This window comes from the organism of the source record quoted next, unplaced genomic scaffold (genome assembly GCF_019419815.1).
Source record: "Pyrus x bretschneideri cultivar Hongxiangsu unplaced genomic scaffold, Pyrus_bretschneideri_v1 Contig100, whole genome shotgun sequence".
Classification (NCBI taxonomy): Eukaryota; Viridiplantae; Streptophyta; class Magnoliopsida; order Rosales; family Rosaceae; genus Pyrus; species Pyrus x bretschneideri.
Genome location: NW_025999392.1, coordinates 288,711 through 310,417, shown reverse-complemented (window position 1 = coordinate 310,417; position 21,707 = coordinate 288,711). Strand labels below are relative to the sequence as shown.

Here is a 21,707-nt window from a genome sequence, read left to right as displayed (position 1 = left end):
AATTAGGAAAATCTGAAAGTTAATCAGTGTTGTTCACGATTAATTTGGGGCATTGTCATTCATGGTTTATAGGAATAATAACTGGAAATCCATTTGTATGCATATGGTTCATGTGTGGATAAGAATCCTCTAGCTAGCCTTTCACCCCTTAAGTCACCTTAATTTCGTGCAACCTTTACTTAGTTCTGCAACTTACTAGTTTTCAATCAATTTTCGTCCAAACAAACCCCTTTTTCATGTTTTGAGTCAATTTAGTTAGATTTTCATCCAAACAACCCCTTAATGCTTATTTTGAGTTATTTGAGTTAGTTTAGCTTGTTTTGATTTGATTTTACGTATACATATTAGAAGAAAACGTAGGATGTTTTGACGCTTTTCCATTCAAACGCATCACTGCATGCTGCTACACTTTTCTATTGTTCTCTTCTTATTTTCCCTGTATGAAAAGTCTTCAACAGCAGCTAGGCCGAGAGGAAAATTACTGCCTAGAGGAAAATTATCAGCTTTACAGTCAAACGGAGGCGTGAATGAAAGATGCCAGCGGAATGATCGGCCGGACAGAGGCTGGAGATGCTTCCTTCCCACCGCATCCTGCATTACTTTGTTGCATCCTGCATTACTTTGTTAAGGTCAGTTGTTCATGCTCGCGTGAGAAACTTCTGACGATGTTGGCCCCACATACATCAATTCTAACCATTTGAATTAATGATAACAACCAAGAATGGACAATACATGAAAAGACAAACCATTTTGGTAATGGAATAGCTCATTCAAAAATTTTCAATTTCTCTAATAAGTTGACATCCCACACATTGCAACAGGCAAATATTTCCACCACCTAAAAACCAATCAAATCCAATAAATGAATTTCTGTACAAATTTGCCATCTGTTAAAAGGGGTTGTGCAGAACCAGATATCAAGCCAAGGAGAAATTCTTGGCTTCAGCCGTGGACCGTCACATGTCGGACCACACACTCAGAACGGAACCCCGTGTAGTACGGTCCTCACGTCAATCTTTGTGCGGTGGTGAGATAAGTGATGGAGTAAATCCGCCGAACCAAGGGATCAACTGTACTCTGTCTATCAACCTTTTGAAGGCAAATCTAATAACCCCCTTTTTCTTTTTCTTTTTTCTAAACTCCTTCTCAAAGATCTCTGTCATGCCTAAAGTTTCATATAGTTCGCTTCGCCTTCTCTGCTAACCTACCATTTCTAAGTGTATGCGATCTCAATGAACGACTGTACATATACAAAAGGGCTCTAGCTACTTCACACATCGCGCTTCCAACTTGTATAAATAGTCTTACTTCGCTATGAGCCTCTGGCATCTTCAAGTCTGACTTGCTCGTGAACTTTCAGAGCCTCTGAAGTGAAACTACTTAAAGTTTCGAAAATTGGGACCAAACCACCTTGCAAACTATTGGAAGCTGCGTGATTAACCAATTTGATGGCCTCCTTATGCCTCGCTCTCTCCTCAGCTAATCTCTTCTTCATTGAATCCAAATCCACCTTCAGATCATCCAGTGGTAAAACTCCACTATCGGAAGGTGACTTTGACAGAGCGGCTTTGTCTGTTGATGCATCATGGTCATGGTCTCTTTTCAACCTCTCCATATGCAATTTTCTAAGCTGGCTCTCCAAATTCTTGGAGACGTACTCAGCCTTGATCCTTTGACGTTGCTCCTCATCCTGCCTTTCCCATAACTGGTGTAAGGTTGAAGCAAAATCATGCATCGCATCTGCCACCCCCTTTTCAGAAATTCTTTCCATAGCGTGGCACCAATCATTACAAACTACAAAAATGGGTGGAGCTCCCATCCGGCTTGGGGAGAAAGGGGCAACTCCATCAGGCGTTTCTTCAGGTTCCTGGTTAATGCACCTTGAAAGCCACCCATTTAAGGACTCCACATAGGACTTTTGGGTGTTAACCCAATTGTTAAAGGATGCGCACCAGCTCAAAAGCTCCATTTCAAGTTCAAGAGTAGCTTTCAAATCAGAATCTCTTCGAAGGCCAGCACTCACCTTAAGAGATCGAACTTTGCTCTCCATAATAGCTTGGAACTGTTTCTGGTGGCATTTGAGCATGGATTTCCACATTCTTATCAATCTGCATATAAAAGGCAAATCCTAATATTAACAGAAGACACTCGATAAGTTAAGAAATAACCTTTTAGAAAATCAGAAAATTAAAGTATAAATTATCAGGTCCCTTCAAGCATCAGATACATCACCAGTGAGTAACCTATGTTTGGCAGGAGGGGGGAAAAGCTAATCGAAAAAGAAATGTAAAAGGATTAGGATTCCCATAAGCACTGTAGAGGGTAAGGTAAGCATCTTACATTCAAGTTCCGGAATTATACTCTTTACAGTCACGGATTTTATTCCCTACCAAAATTGTCACCAAAAGTCTCAATGGATCATGCACGGGGGAAAGTGATCTGATGGAAATCAAATGATAATCATCACCATTGAGCAGGTGCGGGGTTCATTACGAACCACTACCAACTTATTGCGTTATCTATTGGGAAATTAATCTCTTAAGACTACCACCTCATAAGCTCATATATACAGATTCTATACGTATAGAAAAATACAAATAAAAAGCAATAAATTGTAAGGAAAAAAAAAAGGCAGGACATAATTCAGACTATAATTCATCCGAAAGTAACAATGAACCAATGCTAATATTGTTGTGACCCAAAGTGATAAGCTTTTGCTAAAAGAATTTCAAGAGATTTGTTACCCATGAATCAATTCTGCAACTTGGGGAAGCAATTCTTCATCCCTCAGCTTATGTATCCTCCTCGATATGGTATCAACAGCTCTGATACAAACATTAATTTTTGCTAGCAACTTCCGTACAGAAGCCTGGGTGGCATCAATCTTAGCAGACTCAGCTCCATGATAATCTAGTTTTTTCAGTTTCTTGCACTTCTTTTCATAGTCAACCCGTAGCTTTTCTTCGTCCTAAAATTAGTGCAACACGAATAAAATATTAGACAGATGTCAACAGGAGCAAGCTCCAAGCCACTTGAAGAACATAAAAAGCGATGATTGACTCATCAAATTGAAGCTAGTAAAGAAAACAAAAAAAAAAAACTCAAATAACACCGTAAAATTTGAGTACAATATAGAAATTTAGGTCCTTCAATGAGTGCAAGTGCATGGTAGTTGTTAAATCAGAGAGTATGAAATAGTTTTTGCAACCTGCTGCAATGAAAGGATTTGGTGACTATCTAAGACTATCAAGGATTTTAAGTATCATCATAGTAGAAATTATAAGTTGCATGACATCCGTGATTTTGATTCTCTTACCTTGACTTCCTTGTACAATTTTTTCTCCCATGCATATAGTTTCTCCAAAGTTGATGAGAGGTTTCCAGGCTTCTTGTTGAAATCTTTTCCAGGTTCTCCCTGGTAAGCGTTTGCCATTTTAACGGTCTTAGAGTTTAATCTTACTGGGGGCATGGATGACGGGGGTGAAGAAAGCAGGGAAGGTGCTACAAGGTAAAGAATCCTCGAGAAGACAACTGCATAGACATGCATAAGTTTTAATGAAACAGCAACAATAATGCTTCTTCATAGAGATCCCAATAAAAAAATATTAGACTAGCAGAATTTGCCTATCAATCCCACATGCAATCTACAGTCGAAACAGTGAGATTTATATTTTTTTCAATACATTCAGGTGTAACTTGGACCTTTAACATTTTGGTCATATGCAGTATGATGAAGCTTTGCATTGTATAAAGGAATCCGAAGCAGAGTAATTATCAAACCAAATTCAAGCATGAGAGTGTATCTCTGATAAAATTTCAATCAGTCAGACCACCATATTATATAGTCACCACAGGATCCTGCAGATAAATCCTCCCGAAACATATATTTCACACCTATCTCTAAAAAAATTAATTAATAACATGCTGGTTTGTAATTTGTAAACATGAACAAGGGAGGGTCTATTACCTTTTGTCAATATCAAGACTTGAACAAGTTCAAATATGAAGCCATATCTAATACTTAACAACCGCGTACAAGGAGAAACGAAATGCAAGAAAAAGTAAAGCAATATTATGTCCACATTGCTCAACCAGGGTCCAGAGCTTCTAACATTTGGAGTTGGATAATGCTAGGGAGACTACAAGCTAAATGACATGGAAGTTAATGATTGGATTATTACTTTTAAGTGTTGATTAATGAGTTTATTTCTTATTGGTAACACATCAATTAGTTTGCAAGTTTAGTTTACCTAGCATTACTCATTGGATTTATATAGCAAAAAGAATATACGGTAGAATTTTATTTTTTTTTTCTAAAATCATCTTTTTAATTATGCGAACTTTATTCAGTATTCGCAATAAAATCCTAATCTCTCATCTAATCACGAGACATAGTTCGTGCAAGTCTATACGGCACAACACTTAAGTATTTTAGGCTACTTGGGTCGATAAGTATGCATTTTAGTTCAGAGAAAAGCAAGCCCTAGTTACACTGGAACTGGGATCTACTGCATAGACAGCGCGTGCATAGCTTGGGTAGATTCGCAACAACAGAAACAAAACTTTCATCACTTAAATGCGGTCGAACAAGATGGTGGAAGCAGTCTACTGAATAAGGATATGTATGATAAAGTACCAAGAGTCCAAGACAACTAGGCATTAGACTCCTACCTTTAAGTGCAGCAGCTCTACGCTGATAAGGCAACTTGCCCACCTCAAGCAGCATGGCAACTTCTTTCCCATAACTAGAGGCTGTCTCGAACTCATCCCTGATTTCCTTCACAACCTCCTGAAGGTCCCTTGTACCGTGGACTGACAATGTAGTTAAGCTACTCCCTTTTGAAGATCCAACATCATGCGCCGATGCAGCTTCAATCTCAACCTCAAACTCAAAACTCACCCTCTTTTTCTTCACATACTCCTCTTCGGAGTTTTTCGATCCATTTGTATCTGGACTGCTCTTTATCTCCTTCCCATGGACAGAATGGGAACTCTCACTGCTATGCAATGGCACTGTCCCTGAACTCTCCTCACTGCTTGGCTGCTTCAATGGCACAGCCCTTGAAGTCCCTTCACCCAAATTTCGATTCCTATTCCTATTCACATTACCATCCACATTCACCCTCCGCTTCTCCTTGTGAACCTCTTTCAACACTTCCTGCTCTGTCTCATCCTCCAAATCGGGAATCCCCTCTCTCTCCCTCACCTCCTTCGAGTCCGGACTGCTCGTCGTGGACCCGTAACCGTATCTAGCCTTCCGATAGTAACCTGGGTAACCACTATTATCAAAAGTATCAAACACATTCAGGAAATCCCAAGTCGAGACCCTTGGAGGCGAAGGCGGTGCAGGTGGAGGACCGGCTGGTGGTGGTGGGCTTGGCTGTCCGTCGATTGTACGGATTCTCACTATTCGCCGGTGACCCCATCGGGTACCCGAAAAATCCACCACCGCCATACGGCTGAAAACCTGAATAACCCGGATAGGAATCCGGATAAGGACCATTTTGAGTCGGATATCTCTCCGGCTCTTCATAAAACACCGTCTGCATCGGCGTCTCCGTCCTTCTCATATAATACACATGTGAATTCGGAGGGTAACGATAGGAAGAAGAAGAGGATACCTCTTGCTCCGGGCTGTCCTCGATGTTAATGTGACCTGACGATGAGTCAAACTCGGATTCTGACTCGGACCCAGACGACAAATGTATGTGAGCGTCGTCATTGTCGTCCGCTTTCAGCGAATCAGCGGAAACAGAGTGCGGAATCGATGTAGACAAGTGGTTTGTATGGGGTTTCCTCTTCCTGGGCTTGCCTTCGTCGGAGGGCAACGTGAGAACCGGAGATCCCGGCGGCGAGGACGACTCGCCAGCGCCGGATACAATGAGGTCTTCGTCGACGAACTTGCAGAGGGCGTCGCCGATGTGCTGGAGGGAGTGGAAATAGGAGAAGTGGGCTGCGGCGAGAGCGAAGCGCTGGTCCGACGCCGTTTTGATATGGTCCTTTCGCTCCCTGCAAAGCATGACTAGCGGCAAGTTGTCGACCTTGGAGCCACCGCAGCCCATATCATCCGGCAAAAAACCCCTGGAGAATGCCCAAAATGACGAGCCAATGCCACTGAGCGCCACCGCCACCAACCCTGCGCTTAACGGACTCGTTCCTCCTCATGGCGTTGTCCATGCCTGCCCGTACAAACGAAGCATCGCGAACAACCACCGGAGATCCGAATACGACCTAACCGGGTCACAGAGACAGAGAAAGCAAAATCGGATTCAGACCCAGATCAAAATTCGAGATTTAAATGGAAGCCCAAGAGCAGAAACTAGAAAGTGAGCACCTACTGACTGAGCAAACACATGCATCCACACACGTAAACAGACTTAAAGGTACAGAAATATATTAAATGCGATCAAATTATATAGAGAGAGAGAGAGAGAGGGAAGTGAGATATGGTGCATGAAAATAAGTGGGTGGGGGGAAGCAAATCCGACCGTTGAGACAGGTGGGGATGTGTAAGGACTGTCCTTGCGAGGAGGGGACAGGCTCAGATAGATAAGTCTCTCTCTCTTTCCTCTCTCAGAGTTAGAGAGAGAGAAAGGAGCAGGCAGGCCGTAGATACAAGGAGATATTTTAATTTAATTTTTGTAAAATATGGATTTTATCAATTCAAATTGACATGTTAAAAAACAAAATTGGCATGGAAATGCGTGTGATGGGAGGTGTGCGAAGAACAGAGGGGTGAGGGGGGAGGTGGGTGCTGCTGCTTCTCGTTTTGTTTTGGAAGTTTGGCGTTTTCTTTATTCTGGAATTCAGATTTTTGATGAGAGAGACGGGAGAGAAGAGAGAGACGGTCTCTGAAAGGAAAATAAATTTTAGACAACGGAGGAGGGAAAGGTGGAACCCGCCACACTGGAAACAAAGCGGGTATTTACTATTTTTCCTTTTTTTTCTTTCTTGGCAACAAAAATTATTTTTATTTTTCTGTGAATAAAACTAAATGATATGAAAGGTTATAATTTGATCATTCATTAACAAACGTGTTCATTTATATTAATGACACATTATTTAGTTAATAAATTTAATTCCTCTTGTGTTACCATTTTTTTTTACTAATTCCATTTTTTTTTAAAATAGATTTTATCGTTTTACAACTCCTGGTTCTAAACTTTTGCTAAACCTTTCTTATTAGCACCTCAAAATATGTTAAATGCCTCCTATATTAAAGTTAATATTAAAGAACTTATATACCTTAATATGCATTACTCTTTACACAAACAACATTCTATTTGTGTGTATTTTAGTGAAACCAAATTGAGAAATGCTAAGCAAACTCTCTCAAAATTCAATTCAGGACCAAGGAGTCTAGATTTCACACAAAATGTTATTGTTTTCCATTGCGATTGTGAATAAAAAAATCTATGATTTTCTTTTCCTTCACTTTGAAGAGCCACGAGTTTTGACCTTGTTGAAGGTGCATTGCATTGTATATGGGTTCTTTGGTTGTCCTTAACTTCAATAACTTCAAAAAGTTCTATGTATATTTGTCTGTCTATTGTATTTGACCTTTATAAACCATTAGGACAAACTAGATTACAAACTACTCCTACTTATTCTATTTTCTTTTATAATCTTTGTCTTCCTTTTCTCTCTTCTTGTGTGCACTCTATCGTGCGCACCATGTGTTCAATAAAATGTCTTAGTTAACAAATCTTGATAATCTTCAACATTATTTCATAGTATCTTGCAATCATCCTCGACAAGCCTCTACAAATAATTGTAGTTATAAACATATGTTGGCAAAAGTTTTCGGCATATGTTGGCAAAAATTGACAGGTGCCTATGAGGTGTTTGATTAAATGATCCAATGAAGCTATTTTGGTCGATATCATGACCCCCAAAGTTTGAAAATTTTGACTCCACCACTAATTGTATTGGTCAAATTGCATTAAAAATTAAATCGTTAAAAATGTTGAGGGAAAGCTTGAAAGCAAAATTTTTAGGGTGAGAATTTGGGGTTTGTTGGTTCGGGGAGCAGAATCATTTTTAATCATTGGGGATTTTACATCCTTTCCACCAGAACATGTTCAAAAGCAGCTAAAAGTGAAGGGAGTAAAACTTTGCACTTATGTTAATTTGGCAAACTCAAATCACCCTTTCATACACACAACTAATTATTTTGTCTTTGTTAAATTACCGTGTCACACACATAAGGCTCGTGTGGTGGACCGGATATGATAGGTTAGAGACCAAGTCCAATGTTTGATAGTGTCAAATGTAACTAGGATGAGATTAGATGGGATTAGAAGAGATCCAAAATCAGGTGGGTTATGTAACCAACCTCACACATGGTTATCAATCCCCTCTGCCTGATGTGCGTGTCGTGTTCTTCCTCACCTCTCTATGTTATCACTTCATTCCGTAATCTTCATCTATCTCTTTCCCGATTTCTCTCTCATCACATGTCTCGTCGCGAGTAGCCCCGATATGGTGGGGTGGATTTCGAGCGTCGTGGCGTCGTGGGTGCGAGCTACAGGCGGGTGGGTGTGGGTTGTCGTCAAGAGAGATGGATAGAGAGAAGAGACAGAAATCGGGAGGGAGAGGGAGAGAGAGAGAGAGGTTGATGTTGTAATTTTTTTTTAATTTTATAAGTAAATTAATCCATAACCAGTCCAAATTACTTACATGCACCAAACACTTGACAAAAGTCTCATCTTATCCACTCCAATTCAATTCTAACCTATTCTAAATATTAAGTCAAATCCCATCCGGTCCACAAAACAAGCCCTATAGAACATTATGATATCATAATGTGCATACAAGCAGATAAGTATGAACAATATGTTTTATAGATAAGGAGCGAATTAGTATTTTAAAATTCATGTGAAGTCGTGTTTATTTCAAGCAAGTTTTTTCTGCTTTGAGAAAGCACAAATTGCTTTCCAAACTAAAAGAATTAGGGAGCTGTCAAGATGGTGGTTGGTGTTGAAAAGGACGTGAACAAAAAGCCTAAAAGGGAGTTGTTGTTAAGTGTAAGTAAGTAGGGAAGAAGGATTATCGATGAAAAAGTTCTTTTTGTTGTAAAGGTAATTTTAGGAAAACTAAATTTATAAACAAAATTTACAAATTACATGATCATGTCACTAATATATATGAGCACGTTTATCAAGATAATTCAATTACCAACTTACATATTATTTAATTTAACAAATTTAATTTCACTAACATTACTATTACTATGTAAAAGTAATTATACTGAGGAGAGGACCAAGGTCCAGTGTCGTTCGATGGGGAAACGACATGCAGATAGCAACAGGTTAGCATGTTTGGCTCCCATTGAAGCATGTGCGCCGCATGAAATCATGTCAGACTGACACCTACAACTAGCCGATCGGAGGCTGCTCACTTTGCGCGGGAACTTTTGAGAATTCACATGGCTTGAAGATCTCTAGGTCACTTGGTCCACTATAATACATTTCATTCGTTTGTCGTCTACTATTTAAGTTGTCAATTGTCGCCGCTTATTTTTTGAACTACTTGGTATTTTTGAACTATTTAAACAAAATTGATGTAATTTTCTTCACTTTACAATGAAATGCATCCTTTCTAATCAGTAAAATGGCAATGATGACGATTATGAAATTGAATCGGTTACAAAGAAGACGATATTTAGACGCAGAAAGCTCATAAACTTTTGAAAGTATATGACGCACCCTGACCTAAATCGAGGCATGTTAGTCATCATATGAGGGTAATGTAACCATGTGCGCAGTGCAAAAGTGATAGTGATATGAATATGTGGGTAACTAAAAATCAAACTAGCTACTTTACACTGGGTAAGTATATAAGTACGAGTGAAGGTGTTTAAAATAGTAATGCAAGTGCTCAGAGTGTAGGTAACCTAAGTGCAGTCCAGCAGGCTAAGTATTAATTATACAAGACATGAAAGAAATCCCTACATTATTTGAAGTATGTCAGAACCGCCGTAGAATCCTCCTAAGCCACCAACACGAACTTCTACTTAGAACCTGGAGAGACGCAGAACAGAAAGTGTGAGTGGACAAAAACAAAGTTTTTGAAAACATCTTTGTCTTTAGAAAGGTAATAACCCCTCATTGTAAAACCTGTATAATTTCCTAGAAAATAATACTACATACGTATATAGAAATCATTCACGACAGCAATGGAAACCAAGTATATGCCATGTCACTATCTTAGAAGTAAATATGTAAGTCAGGTGATATAAATCAATGTAAAAGTGATATGCCAGCCGGAGTCACCTAATGTGACTTGTACGGCTGAACCTATTGCTCATCAATCCAGCCGGAGTCACCTAATGTGACCTGTATGGCACTAAATGTGGTCTATACTACAGGCTGGGTGTAAATAGATACGCTCAAGTGCTAAGATCACGTGAAGGCTGTGCGAAGTATTGCAAGTAACCTATGAGTCGAAACCACCTAATGTGGTTTGTACAACAGGTTGGCACCTGCCTTGGATCCAAGGTGAGCATATGGTGCAGGAGGTAAACGATCATGTGAAGTCTAGGCCCTGGCCACAGGTGGAGCACTAACACCGGGGTGCAGGACAATGAGCTCTACGTGCACAACTCATAATCAACTACCATGCAACCATATCGTCAATATATACTCATCTGAACTTACCTGAGCCTCTGCAGCATCATGCAATATTATGTAAAGCTATACTAATGCATATGCTAAAATGTAAAGCAAACATGACATGGCATTTTAAACGAAATTTCGTTTAAAAACAATTTATGGGAAATGCATATATATATATATATATATATACATATATATATATATATAAACCAAAAGCCCACTCACTGGTATGTAGCGGCGTTAGGAAATATTCCATTAAATATTAGAATATTCCGTTAAAGTTACCTGATACTGTCAGTATATTTCGTCAAAGTTGACGGAATATCCTCTTTCCTTCTCCAGTGGTTCACCGGATTCCGACGCCGATCACCGCTATGTTGTCGGTTTTTGGAAAATTTTCAAACCTCAAAATAATTCCAGCTAAACTAGAACTTCCTAAACCCGTGTGTTCTGACGTCCAATCCACTCAAAACTTCTTCCAAGTTGCTAGGGAAGGTAGATGAACACCTTTTTAAGTCTCAAAACCATGTGAATCATTCGCAATCACGTCGGAGGAAACTGGATCCCTTGCCGGAGCTTGGGTTTCTCGAGTTCGACACGTCTTCCCTTCAAACTAATGGTACAGCTAGACTTGTGAAGTCAAGGGGAGTACGAAAACGTTATCCTTAAGTTTGATCTCTGTGTGTGTGATGGTGTTTGAAAGCTAAAGGGTTCGGTCGTACGGACGAAGGAATGATCAAGAGGAAAAGGGTAGGGTGAAGGTACGTAAGTGTGTGTGGGTGTGTGCGTGTGGTCACGGTTAGGCCTAGATAAAAGGATCTTAAGCCCTAATTAGGCTACAATGTTTAGGGCTCAAGAAAATGAGTCCACTGGAAATAAAACCAACCCAATTTCACTTCTTCCTTCGTAACATTTTCGTTATGAACCCGATTCGACCCTAACGCGTGTCAACATGCTTGTGACGTCGAGTACAATTTAGTCACGTCAGCGAGAAAATAATTTAAACTATACACATACATTCATGTCACCAAGCCAACGAGGGCATAAACATCACTTACATACACGGGGATAAAATATATACAATAGATCGGGATGGGTCGTCATAGTATATTTATAGGAATTTAGAAGTGAGATTCTCTCTCTTTCGTGACTAGGTTACAAAGACGACTCGATTGTAACAATGATTCCAGAAATATACTATATGTTCAGTTTTGGCTTTTTTAACTCTAATAATAGTTGCTCTCTTACCCTCAAATTATGTCCAGTGTTACACTCCGTGATCCTTTTTGTTCACTCTGTCAAATAAAAACTGGTTCATAATCTTAGGAGCATAACATGAAACATGTTTGGAATTGACATTTTCTAGCTTCTCCCCAAATTTTAGCTTAGGTGCTCATTTATAAAACATATTAGAGATGCTCAAGGAAGCGTAAAAATTCTAGAGTAGATCACCTCATAACATGATCAAATGAACTAACGATTGAATGTGCGGCTAAAAATCAAATTATTAATGATCAAACGATCCTTTTCATATATACTGTCATATCCCGGCCCGAGGGGGACCACTTCCCGGGCCCGCTCCACCACCGTAGCATGATATTGTCCGCTTTGGGCTTACCATTCCCTCACGGTTTTGTTTTTGGGAACTCACAAGCAACTTCCTAGTGGGTCACCCATCATGGGATTGCTCTAGCCCCTTTCTCGCTTAACTTCGGAGTTCCTACGGAACCCGAAACCAGTGAGCTCCCAAAAGGCTTCGTGCTAGGTAGGGATGAGAATATACATATAAGGATCACTCCCCTGGGCGATGTGGGATGTTACAATCCACCCCCTTTAGGGACCCGACGTCCTCGTCGGCACACACGCGGCCAGGGTTGGGCTCTGATATCAAATTGTCATATCCCGGCCCGAGGGGGACCACTTCCCGGGCCCGCTCCACCACCGTAGCACGATATTATCCACTTTGGGCTCACCATTCCCTCACGGTTTTGTTTTTGGGAACTCACAAGCAACTTCCTAGTGGGTCACCCATCATGGGATTGCTCTAGCCCCTTTCTCGCTTAACTTCGGAGTTCCTACGGAACCTAAAGCCAGTGAGCTCCCAAAAGGCTTCGTGCTAGGTAGGGATGAGAATATACATATAAGGATCACTCCCCTGGGCGATGTGGGATGTTACAATCCACCCCCTTTAGGGACCCGACGTCCTCGTCGGCACACATGCGGCCAGGGTTGGGCTCTGATACCAAATTGTCATATCCCGGCCTGAGGGGGACCACTTCCCAGGCCCGCTCCACCACCGTAGCACGATATTATCCACTTTGGGCTCACCATTCCCTCACGGTTTTGTTTTTGGGAACTCACAAGCAACTTCCTAGTGGGTCACCCATCATGGGATTGCTCTAGCCCCTTTCTCGCTTAACTTCGGAGTTCCTACGGAACCTAAAGCCAGTGAGCTCCCAAAAGGCCTCGTGCTAGGTAGGGATGGGAATATACATATAAGGATCATTCCCCTGGGCGATGTGGGATGTTACATATACTATGGTCCGATCCATACTAAAAATACCATAAACAAGTGATAGAGAAAATGATATATGTTGTTGGATAGTCAATAAATAAAAAAGCATATATACTATGCTTCTATCCATGCTAAAAAATCAAAAACAAGTGATAGAGAAAATGATATATTTTGTTAGAAACCTTTAAGGGAAGGATTTTTTTTTTTTTTTAATATAAAAATAGAGATTAGTTATGGAGTCCACACCATATGGAACTTTAACGATCCGAACCGTCTATTTCTCAAGTTGCACCTCATAGATCATCCTTACAAAAATATTAGCCCAATCGGAAATGTTTAAAACATCTAATTAGGTTCAAAGAAATTAATGAATACTTTGTTATAAAAAAAACAATGAAATTTTATCTTGATAATTAAATAGGCAAATGGTTTCGGATTGAAATGAATTTTTGCAAAGATGATCTATGAATTGAGATTTACAAATAAACGGTTCAGATCGTTGTGAAGTGGGTCTCACACGTAATCTTTTTTTTTTGAAAAAAAAATAAGAATCCTTTTACATAAAAAGTCTAATATGTTGTTGCATAGTCAATAAATAAAAATTATTGCTTTTAGCTGACAAGGAATTGATTGTTGATACGGTTTTTTATATTATTCAAACCCTTTCACTTGGCTCCATATGAAAAAGGCATGCATGCACAATAAGAGCATGAGCTCCCACAAAGAAAAGACAAAGGGAGAGCAACTTTTGTCATGGCTAGCTCGGCTTTATCAGGAAAAGGTTGAAGACGAAGAAGGACAATATGAGCTCGGTTAGTCCTAGCAAAACTGAGTCGTGTTTAGATTTTTCAATTGAAAGTTTAAATAACTTAAAAATGCAAGAAATATAAAGATAAATGATAGGTTGATTCAGAAATAATGGGAATGGAACTAGGGATACCGATTTCACTATTACAAGTCAATTTCATGAAAATTAAGTCAAAATACATTCAACTCTCCAATCTGCAACTAGGGTTTGTTTTACTTATTTATGATCATCCATTTGATGTGTGGTTGTGATCAAGTACTCCTAATATGCAACCTAGTTCTGATGTTCAACTTAGATTAGCAAGTAAGAATCCATTAAGAACAAGAAAACTTCAAAGAACCAAAGAAATCACATGGCAGGATGTATGCATAGCAGTTTCTTTATTCATTCACATGTCTACCAAGATTAAGCATGATGTGCACTATAACCTTGATTAAATAATTCATGAGCAGCCCTAATGGTGATTAAACATTAAGATTATCAAACAAATTAAACTACAAAACCAATGAATGAAACAAGAACACAGATTGGTAGTTTGAATACTTTAACTTAATAACATTGAGTAGGTTTGCAAGGCTAAATTGAATTCCCCAGCTATGAACTTAATTACACAACATGATTATAGAATATATAAATATCAAGAACAACATGAGTGTAACTAATGTTCATAGAAGAAACCCCCTTGAAGCAATTCTGATGTTGAACTTCTCCAAGAACAGCACGGCTGCGTGATTTTTTCTGTGGCAGCTGATGGTGAAGGAAAATAGGGTTTTGTTTCTAGAAGAAAGGCCAAAGAAAGAGAAGAGAGACAGCTTTGCGCGACCCCCAAGGGGGTCTTGTGAAAAAATGATCTAAAGCCTTAGTATTTATAGGCTAAATGGGGTTGTAGCTAATTGCAAGGTGATCCTAACCATTAAGCCGAAGTTTTGAACATTTTTCCTTATTTGGCTCCTCCAAATCAGGCTAGGTATTCCAATTCCTTTCCCATTTTGCTCCTGGTCTTCTAACAAGCCAGATTTGTCTTGGATTCTTTATTTGAGCTTCAAAACAGGGCACTAAACTTGTTTTCACAGTTTGAATAAGGGTGAACCCCAAAAATAGCATGTTTTCACTTCTTTTGCCTTCAAATTGATCCTAAAGTACATATAACTGCACACTAACACAAAATAAGGTAAAATGCAACCAATTTAAGTCAAAGACATTACAAAGAGGCTAGAAATGGATGGTATAAATGCATAAAATATATGAGTTATCATTTTCGTATTAGATTTATTATCTTAACGGGTGACTCGATAACGACCTAATTCTTTAATGAGTCATGTCGTTTCGTGTCAGATTAATGAGTCATGCAAGAAATTGTCTTGTCTAATATCAAGATCTGACAAATGATATTGTATCAAGTTCTTAACAGATAACTTGATAAAAACCTGACTCATTACCGTACAAATTGTTAACAATTGATTCAATAACGACCCAACTTGAATAAAAAAATAACTCATTACTTATTATTTTCGTGTTGGATGGTTCAAAAAATTGACAGGCCTAAGCTGAGTAGGCTCTCTCCCTCCATTGAGAATAATCATTGCACAAAAACCCTATGTGCCCCAAATTGGGTGCAGGCTGCAGAGCTACTTATGATGATCTCTTTATTTCTTTACACTTTTTTGCCAAGGGGAAACTACTTTTAGAATTTTCTGCTCCATGCCTTCGGTCATTTACTCCATACTTTCGGCCAATCTACCATGTCCAAGGCCTTTTTACAAGAGGAATGCTAACAACTTTGTCATTGGAATCTTCTTTTTTTTTTTTTTTTTTTTTTTTTTTTTATTTTTTAATTTTCAGTACGATGATTTAAACTGTTTATTTTCAATATCTATAGTATTAACTACAAAATCGTTTAGTTGTCTAATAATTATTCAACAAATAAAAAACTATATTATTCAGTCAGACAATGAAATTTTGACAATATTATCAAACAGTTAAATAATTTCTAATTTAGTTGAATTTTTAAAATTGATGGTTTCAATCATCACGCACTATTACAGAATACAAAAGAAAAGGGAAAAGATAGAAGGAAAAATTTAAGTGAGAATGTAACATCCCCTTAAACAGTAAACCATGAAAAAAGTCACGTTTGTTATAAACTTTGTATTTAAGTCTGATAGTGTAAATCCTAAATTAGATTTGATTCTAGTTATTCTTCCTTATTAGGACTTGTATTCCTTGGAGGAGAATGAGTCTTCGCTCCTTTATTTCTATAAATAAAGCCACAACGTAGGGGGAATAACACATCCTCTGCACAACCCTACAAACACATCTCTCTCCACTTTTTCTCTTTGTCGTGCCCTTTCTCCCTTGTCAGTTAAATATAGGCCACGACACGTTATCAACACGCTCCTACCGCTGCGCTTAGGAATCTAACATGAAAGTTTTCTACATCAACCCAGTTCATCAATATCATCACACAATCAGGTTCTTTTAAGACAACAATTTTTATCTCAATATTTTTGCAACCCTAATAGCATGAACATTCACCATAATGCAAGACTCAACTTTACGTTTTTCGAATTTTAGATTCTACATAAATTGTGTATGCATTATATCAATAATTGTTGAATTATGTGAATTGATATTGCCATGAATTGTATCAAATATTTGTTCATACATTAAATTATATGTTGTGTATGCATGAAATTGAATTAATTATAATCTGAAAATTGAAAACAAATTTAAAAAAAAAAAAAACATAATAAATTATAGGTTTTTTTCGAACCCCAATGGCAGTGGCCTGAAGTCGGGCCACCGTTGAACTCTTCCCGAGTTGCGAGACCACAAGCCGAAGTCACGGGCTCTAGGTTTGAAACCCAGAAAACTCGACACTTTCAATGGCGTCTCCACCATTGCAAATGGGAACGAGTTTTAACTGAGATTCGTTCAAATCTCATCGGTTTTTTTTTTTCAAAAATTTCGATTTAATTTTTCTAGGGTTTCTAAAACTTTGAGATTTTTTACTCTCCATTCACCTTTATGGGTTGCTGTCAAACCCACGTTTTCTTTGCCATGATTTTTGTGCCACGAAAGGACCGTCTGCAGCGATGGCGCCGGTTTTTTTCTCCGGTGAGTTCACCTAGCTTGCACTGGGATGTCTGGTTCAAAACCCAAGCCCACTTGAGGTTGGCCTATTCTCGGTAAGAACCAGCCCTTTTTGGGCTTTAGAGCTCATCTCGGCCCAACACCGGCCCTCTTGGCCATGGTGTTCTCGTGTCTTGCACCACTAGAGGAACACAAGCCCACGAGGCTATTACGATTTCAATGCACTACGTTGCACCGGATCCTAGCCTATGCGCTGGTGCATCTGTGTCTATAAAGCAACAGATCAGAGCCCATTTAGGCCTCTGTTTTTGGGCTTGCACCTGCATCCTAATCCTATGATGCTAGGCCTGTTTGCATGCTAGGCCCGTGCCTCCCCAGCCTAGTTTTGGGCATGGACCTCACGACACCAGTTCACTTAGCCCACCCGTGGGCTTTGGTCCAAATTTTTAGGCCCTAAAAATAATTGCCTATATTTTTTAGGCACTTTGGATTTTATAATTTTTCACCTAGACTATAATTTTTGGTCCGAAGTCCAAATTATTAATTCAATTATAATTCTAGACTTGAAGATCTATGTGCACATTTTCTTGTTGCATATTTTATGTATATATATTTATGTTTGTCTGCAGGAACATATGAACCTGAAGTTCATAATTCTTTCGAAGCCTGAAATTTCTAGCAAATGCCTTGTTTGAAAACCTGAAGTTTTTCTTAAAATCATCACCCATGAAAACCCAAAGTTTTTTTCATGTAAATTTAAACTAATACATGCCTATTAGAACCTGTATGGTTTACTCCTATGTGAATGGATTGATTTTTTCTCCATTACACTAACCACATCTTGTCCATTTATTTTGTTATATGAACATGTCGAATTTGAACAAACTCGACTTCACCGCTTTAGATGTCTCTGGAAGAAACTACCTCAGGTGGGTCCAAGATGTGAAGCTCCACCTCACCGTAAAGAATTTGCATCTTGCCATTGAAGATGAGACGGACAACCTGGTTGGTGAAGCTGAGAAAGCCATTGCCATGATCTTCATCTGACGACACATTCATGACGCACTGCAAATTAAGTACCTTGCTAAGGAAGATCCACAAGCACTTTAGGTTGTTTTGGCTAATCGCTTTGATCACCAAAATGACATCTTCTTGCTTGAAGCAAGACATAACTAGCAGCATCTGCGCTTCTAAGACTTTAAGTCTGTGAATGAATATATTTCTAAAGTTTGTCAAATCTGATCATTTCTCAAGTTCTGCAACGAGAACTTGACCGAAAATGATCTCCTGGAGAGGCATACTCGACCTACTAAGGTGATTGATGTGCCTGAAGCACACTACAACACAAACCAATGCCCAAAACACCAATATAGGCATGGTAGGCACGGCCAGAAGCCACCCCGTCAAGGTCAATAGAGCCAAAGCCCATCTAAATGAGGAAACCGAGCCCAGAAGCTCCCTAACCTCACTCCTAAGGGCTCAAACTTCAAGAATAAGGGCAAAGCACCTGAAACCATGGGTGCAGGACATATGTTACCACTGTGGTTTAAATGACCATTGGTCCCGTGTTTGTCGTGCTCCCCAAAAGGTTGTAGCTGAATATCATTCTCGTCGTAAGAAGTTTGAATCAAACTTTATGCAAGTGGATGAACCAAAGAGTACCAAGCTGGAGGTTTCTGACTTTCAGAAGGTTATTACCCCTATGGAAGATTAGAATGTTAGACATAAACTATTTTTAGTTGCATTTAGACCCATGGGGGCCAAATTCCACATAGTGGGCGAACCCTCCCTTGGTTTTTGTTTAAGTTTGAACAATTTTCTTTATGTTTGGATTATTTGTTGGTGATTTGTTTTTGGATATTAAGTTTTTAATTACCATCTTTGAATACTTTATTTTGAATGGATATTTGTTTTAAGAACTTTTATGCATGTGACCGATTCAATTTAATTTTTATTTCTAGGTATGACTCATAGGAAGGTTAATTATGTGACGACCCATCCCTAATTTCCTATGTAATTTCTCCCTGAGTGTGTAAATTAATAGTTATGCCCTTGTCGAAAAAGTGATGTGGACGTGATTATACAAATTTAATTTATTTTTCTTGGTATCATAATTAAGTTGTGCTCGACTGTTACGAGTTTGTGGGAGTGAGTTAGGCTCGAATAGGACTAACGAAAAAGTTGTATTTCGTTAAAGTACGTTAACAGCGGGATGTACACACGTGTGTGCTAAATTATCAGTGTTAGAAACATTGTTCTTGATAAGGGTACAAATTTCATGTAATCTGAAAACCCTATCTCTTCTTTCTTTAAAAATCTATCCCGATTCCCCATTTCACTCACCAACCAATCAATAATTTTTCCCTCAATTTCCTCTCCACCAATCAAACTCTCCCCTCACTTTTAGCACCCAATCAAACACCATCATTTCAAATCTCTTCTCAACCAATTAGAGAAGCTATCAGTTTTTCTCTCTCATCTTCTTCCTATCTTTCTCTCTCACCCAGTACCTCCCTCTTCTCTACAACTTCAAGGACCTTCATCAAACACTCACAAATCGAACTTAAAAATACCACCATCATGATCCTTTCATCCTCACAAACCTAATCGTACAAATCGATCTTGAAGTGGTTGAGTTTTGACTCGCCAACTTGGAAGGTCCGACTCGGTAGGTTTTGCTCTGAAAAGTTTCAAGCCGAGTTACAAGGTTTTAGGACGTGGGGAAGCTTCTACACAACTCCTTGGAGTCCTCTAGGCTAAGTTTGGAATGAAGACAACGTCGAGAAGCATGGTTTCAAGAAGTCGAGCTTTAGGCCGAGACTTGCAAGGCTTTTTCAGGCCATTTTCCGTCCATTTTTGGGCTTTTGAAAGGTATAATCTTGTTCTTCTCCTCAAGAGCTTCATTTCCATATAAAGTTGGTCAAAAAATGGTTGAAAAATAAAGAAGTTATGCAAGTTTTAAAATTTTCCAGAAATCGAGCACTGTTTCCACAATCCAGCGAAACCAAACGGCGGCGAATGACTGAGGATCACCAAAGAATACGAGGAATATTCCGTCAAAGTTGACAGAATATTCTAACGGCATCAAGTAACGGCGTTAGGTTTCGTTACTATTTAACAGAATATTCCGTCAACTTTGACGAAATATTCACTGTCTTCTATCAATCTTTGCATAGCATGTGCCTATGTGTGGCTGTGGATTGGGCGGCCGTGAAGGCGTGTCCGACCTGTGGCCAGTGAGTGGTTGATATGTGTAGGTCCTTGACTTCTAGTAAAACATTTTTGTATATTCAAACCTTCCGTTTGAGCAAGATATGGGGAGTTTTCCTAGCTTTTTGTTTTTATATGTGTTATTTAATTAATTATTATTAGTTGTTTCGCATACTAGGGAGACTTACCCCAAGAACGTTCGAGGACAAGTGAGGCTAGGAGGCTACGATCGACATATCAGTGAGTGAGCATTATGTTTTCGTATATATATAAACTTTATAGTTTCCACAAATGACCTTAAATTGATTTATGCATATATGCCATGATTTATTAGATTTTAAAAATGCTATTGTGGTTGAGATTTATATATTGGCATGGCCTATTCATATACATTTTACTTGCTCATCACTGTTGTACTATTGTTAAATGCTAAAATAATCTTACTGGGATCCGCAGGTAAGTTCAGGTAAGATTATTATGTTGACTTGAATTATTACATGCTTATATTCATGTAGTCTACTCAGCATTGCTGCATCCCGGTGTTAGTGCTCGCCCCTGCCAGGGCCAGTCCTTCACTGTGTATGTTCACCTCCTGCACCACACGCTTGCCTTGGATCCAAGTAAGTGCCAGTCCTGTCGTATAGGTCGCATTAGGCGACTCTTACTCATAGGTGACTACTGATTATCATCAGTCTTCACGTGATCATAGCACTAGAGCATATATTATTACGCCCAGTCTTGTCGTACAGGTCACACTAGGCGACTCTCACTCGTGTGCTAAGATAGATTGATAAGCACCAGGGCCAATCAACTTGTGTGCTAGTATAGATTAATTGAACACCTAATTTTATTTATATTACTGTTGAGATATTGTGTGTGGCATACTACTGATTTACTATTGATTTACTATTTGATTTCATACCTATACATAGTATGATTTTCTGGAAACTATGCATGTTTTACAACGAGGGGTTAGTATGTTCAGAACATAACTGTGTTTTATAAACCTTTATTTTTGTGCCCACTCACCCTTCTGTTTTTCGCCCTTAGGTCCTAGATAGCTGACTTACCCTGTGGCGTGCGAGGATTAACGACTATTATGACATATTCCTGTTTAAATGTAGGGGACTTTTCCTGGTTGTTCACTAAGTACTTAACTAGTTTTGACTGCACTATTTGTTATCTATGCTCTAAACAGTTGTAGTTTATGGGTTCTACCCACTACTGTGCACTCACTTTATTAGTTTAAATAAGTTCTAGCTTCGGTTTTAATTTATTCACATTTTTTTATGTCATTCACACTTTGGTTACGTCACCTTCGGGTGACGGCCAACATGCCTCGACTCTGGTCAGGGTGTCAATTTGGTATCAGAGCATAGGTTTAGGCAGTCCTCCATTCCTTGTTTGTGCTATAGGTCCTAATAATTTTTAATCTCATATGTTAGAATCATGCCATCTTGTAGAA

The 21,707-nt window shown here is 39.0% G+C and overlaps 1 protein-coding gene across 1 annotated transcript; it reads right to left on the bottom strand.

Moving 5' to 3' along the window:
- Positions 1-733: 733 nt before the first annotated feature.
- On the bottom strand, positions 734-6,816 carry LOC125470466 (nitrate regulatory gene2 protein-like). The gene is given in 6 exon segments (XM_048569582.1): positions 734-2,108; positions 2,745-2,968; positions 3,317-3,531; positions 4,672-5,383; positions 5,385-6,231; positions 6,489-6,816. Coding segments are annotated over 5 exon segments (2,625 nt in total). The 5' UTR covers positions 6,063-6,231; positions 6,489-6,816; the 3' UTR covers positions 734-1,312.
- Positions 6,817-21,707: the final 14,891 nt, after the last annotated feature.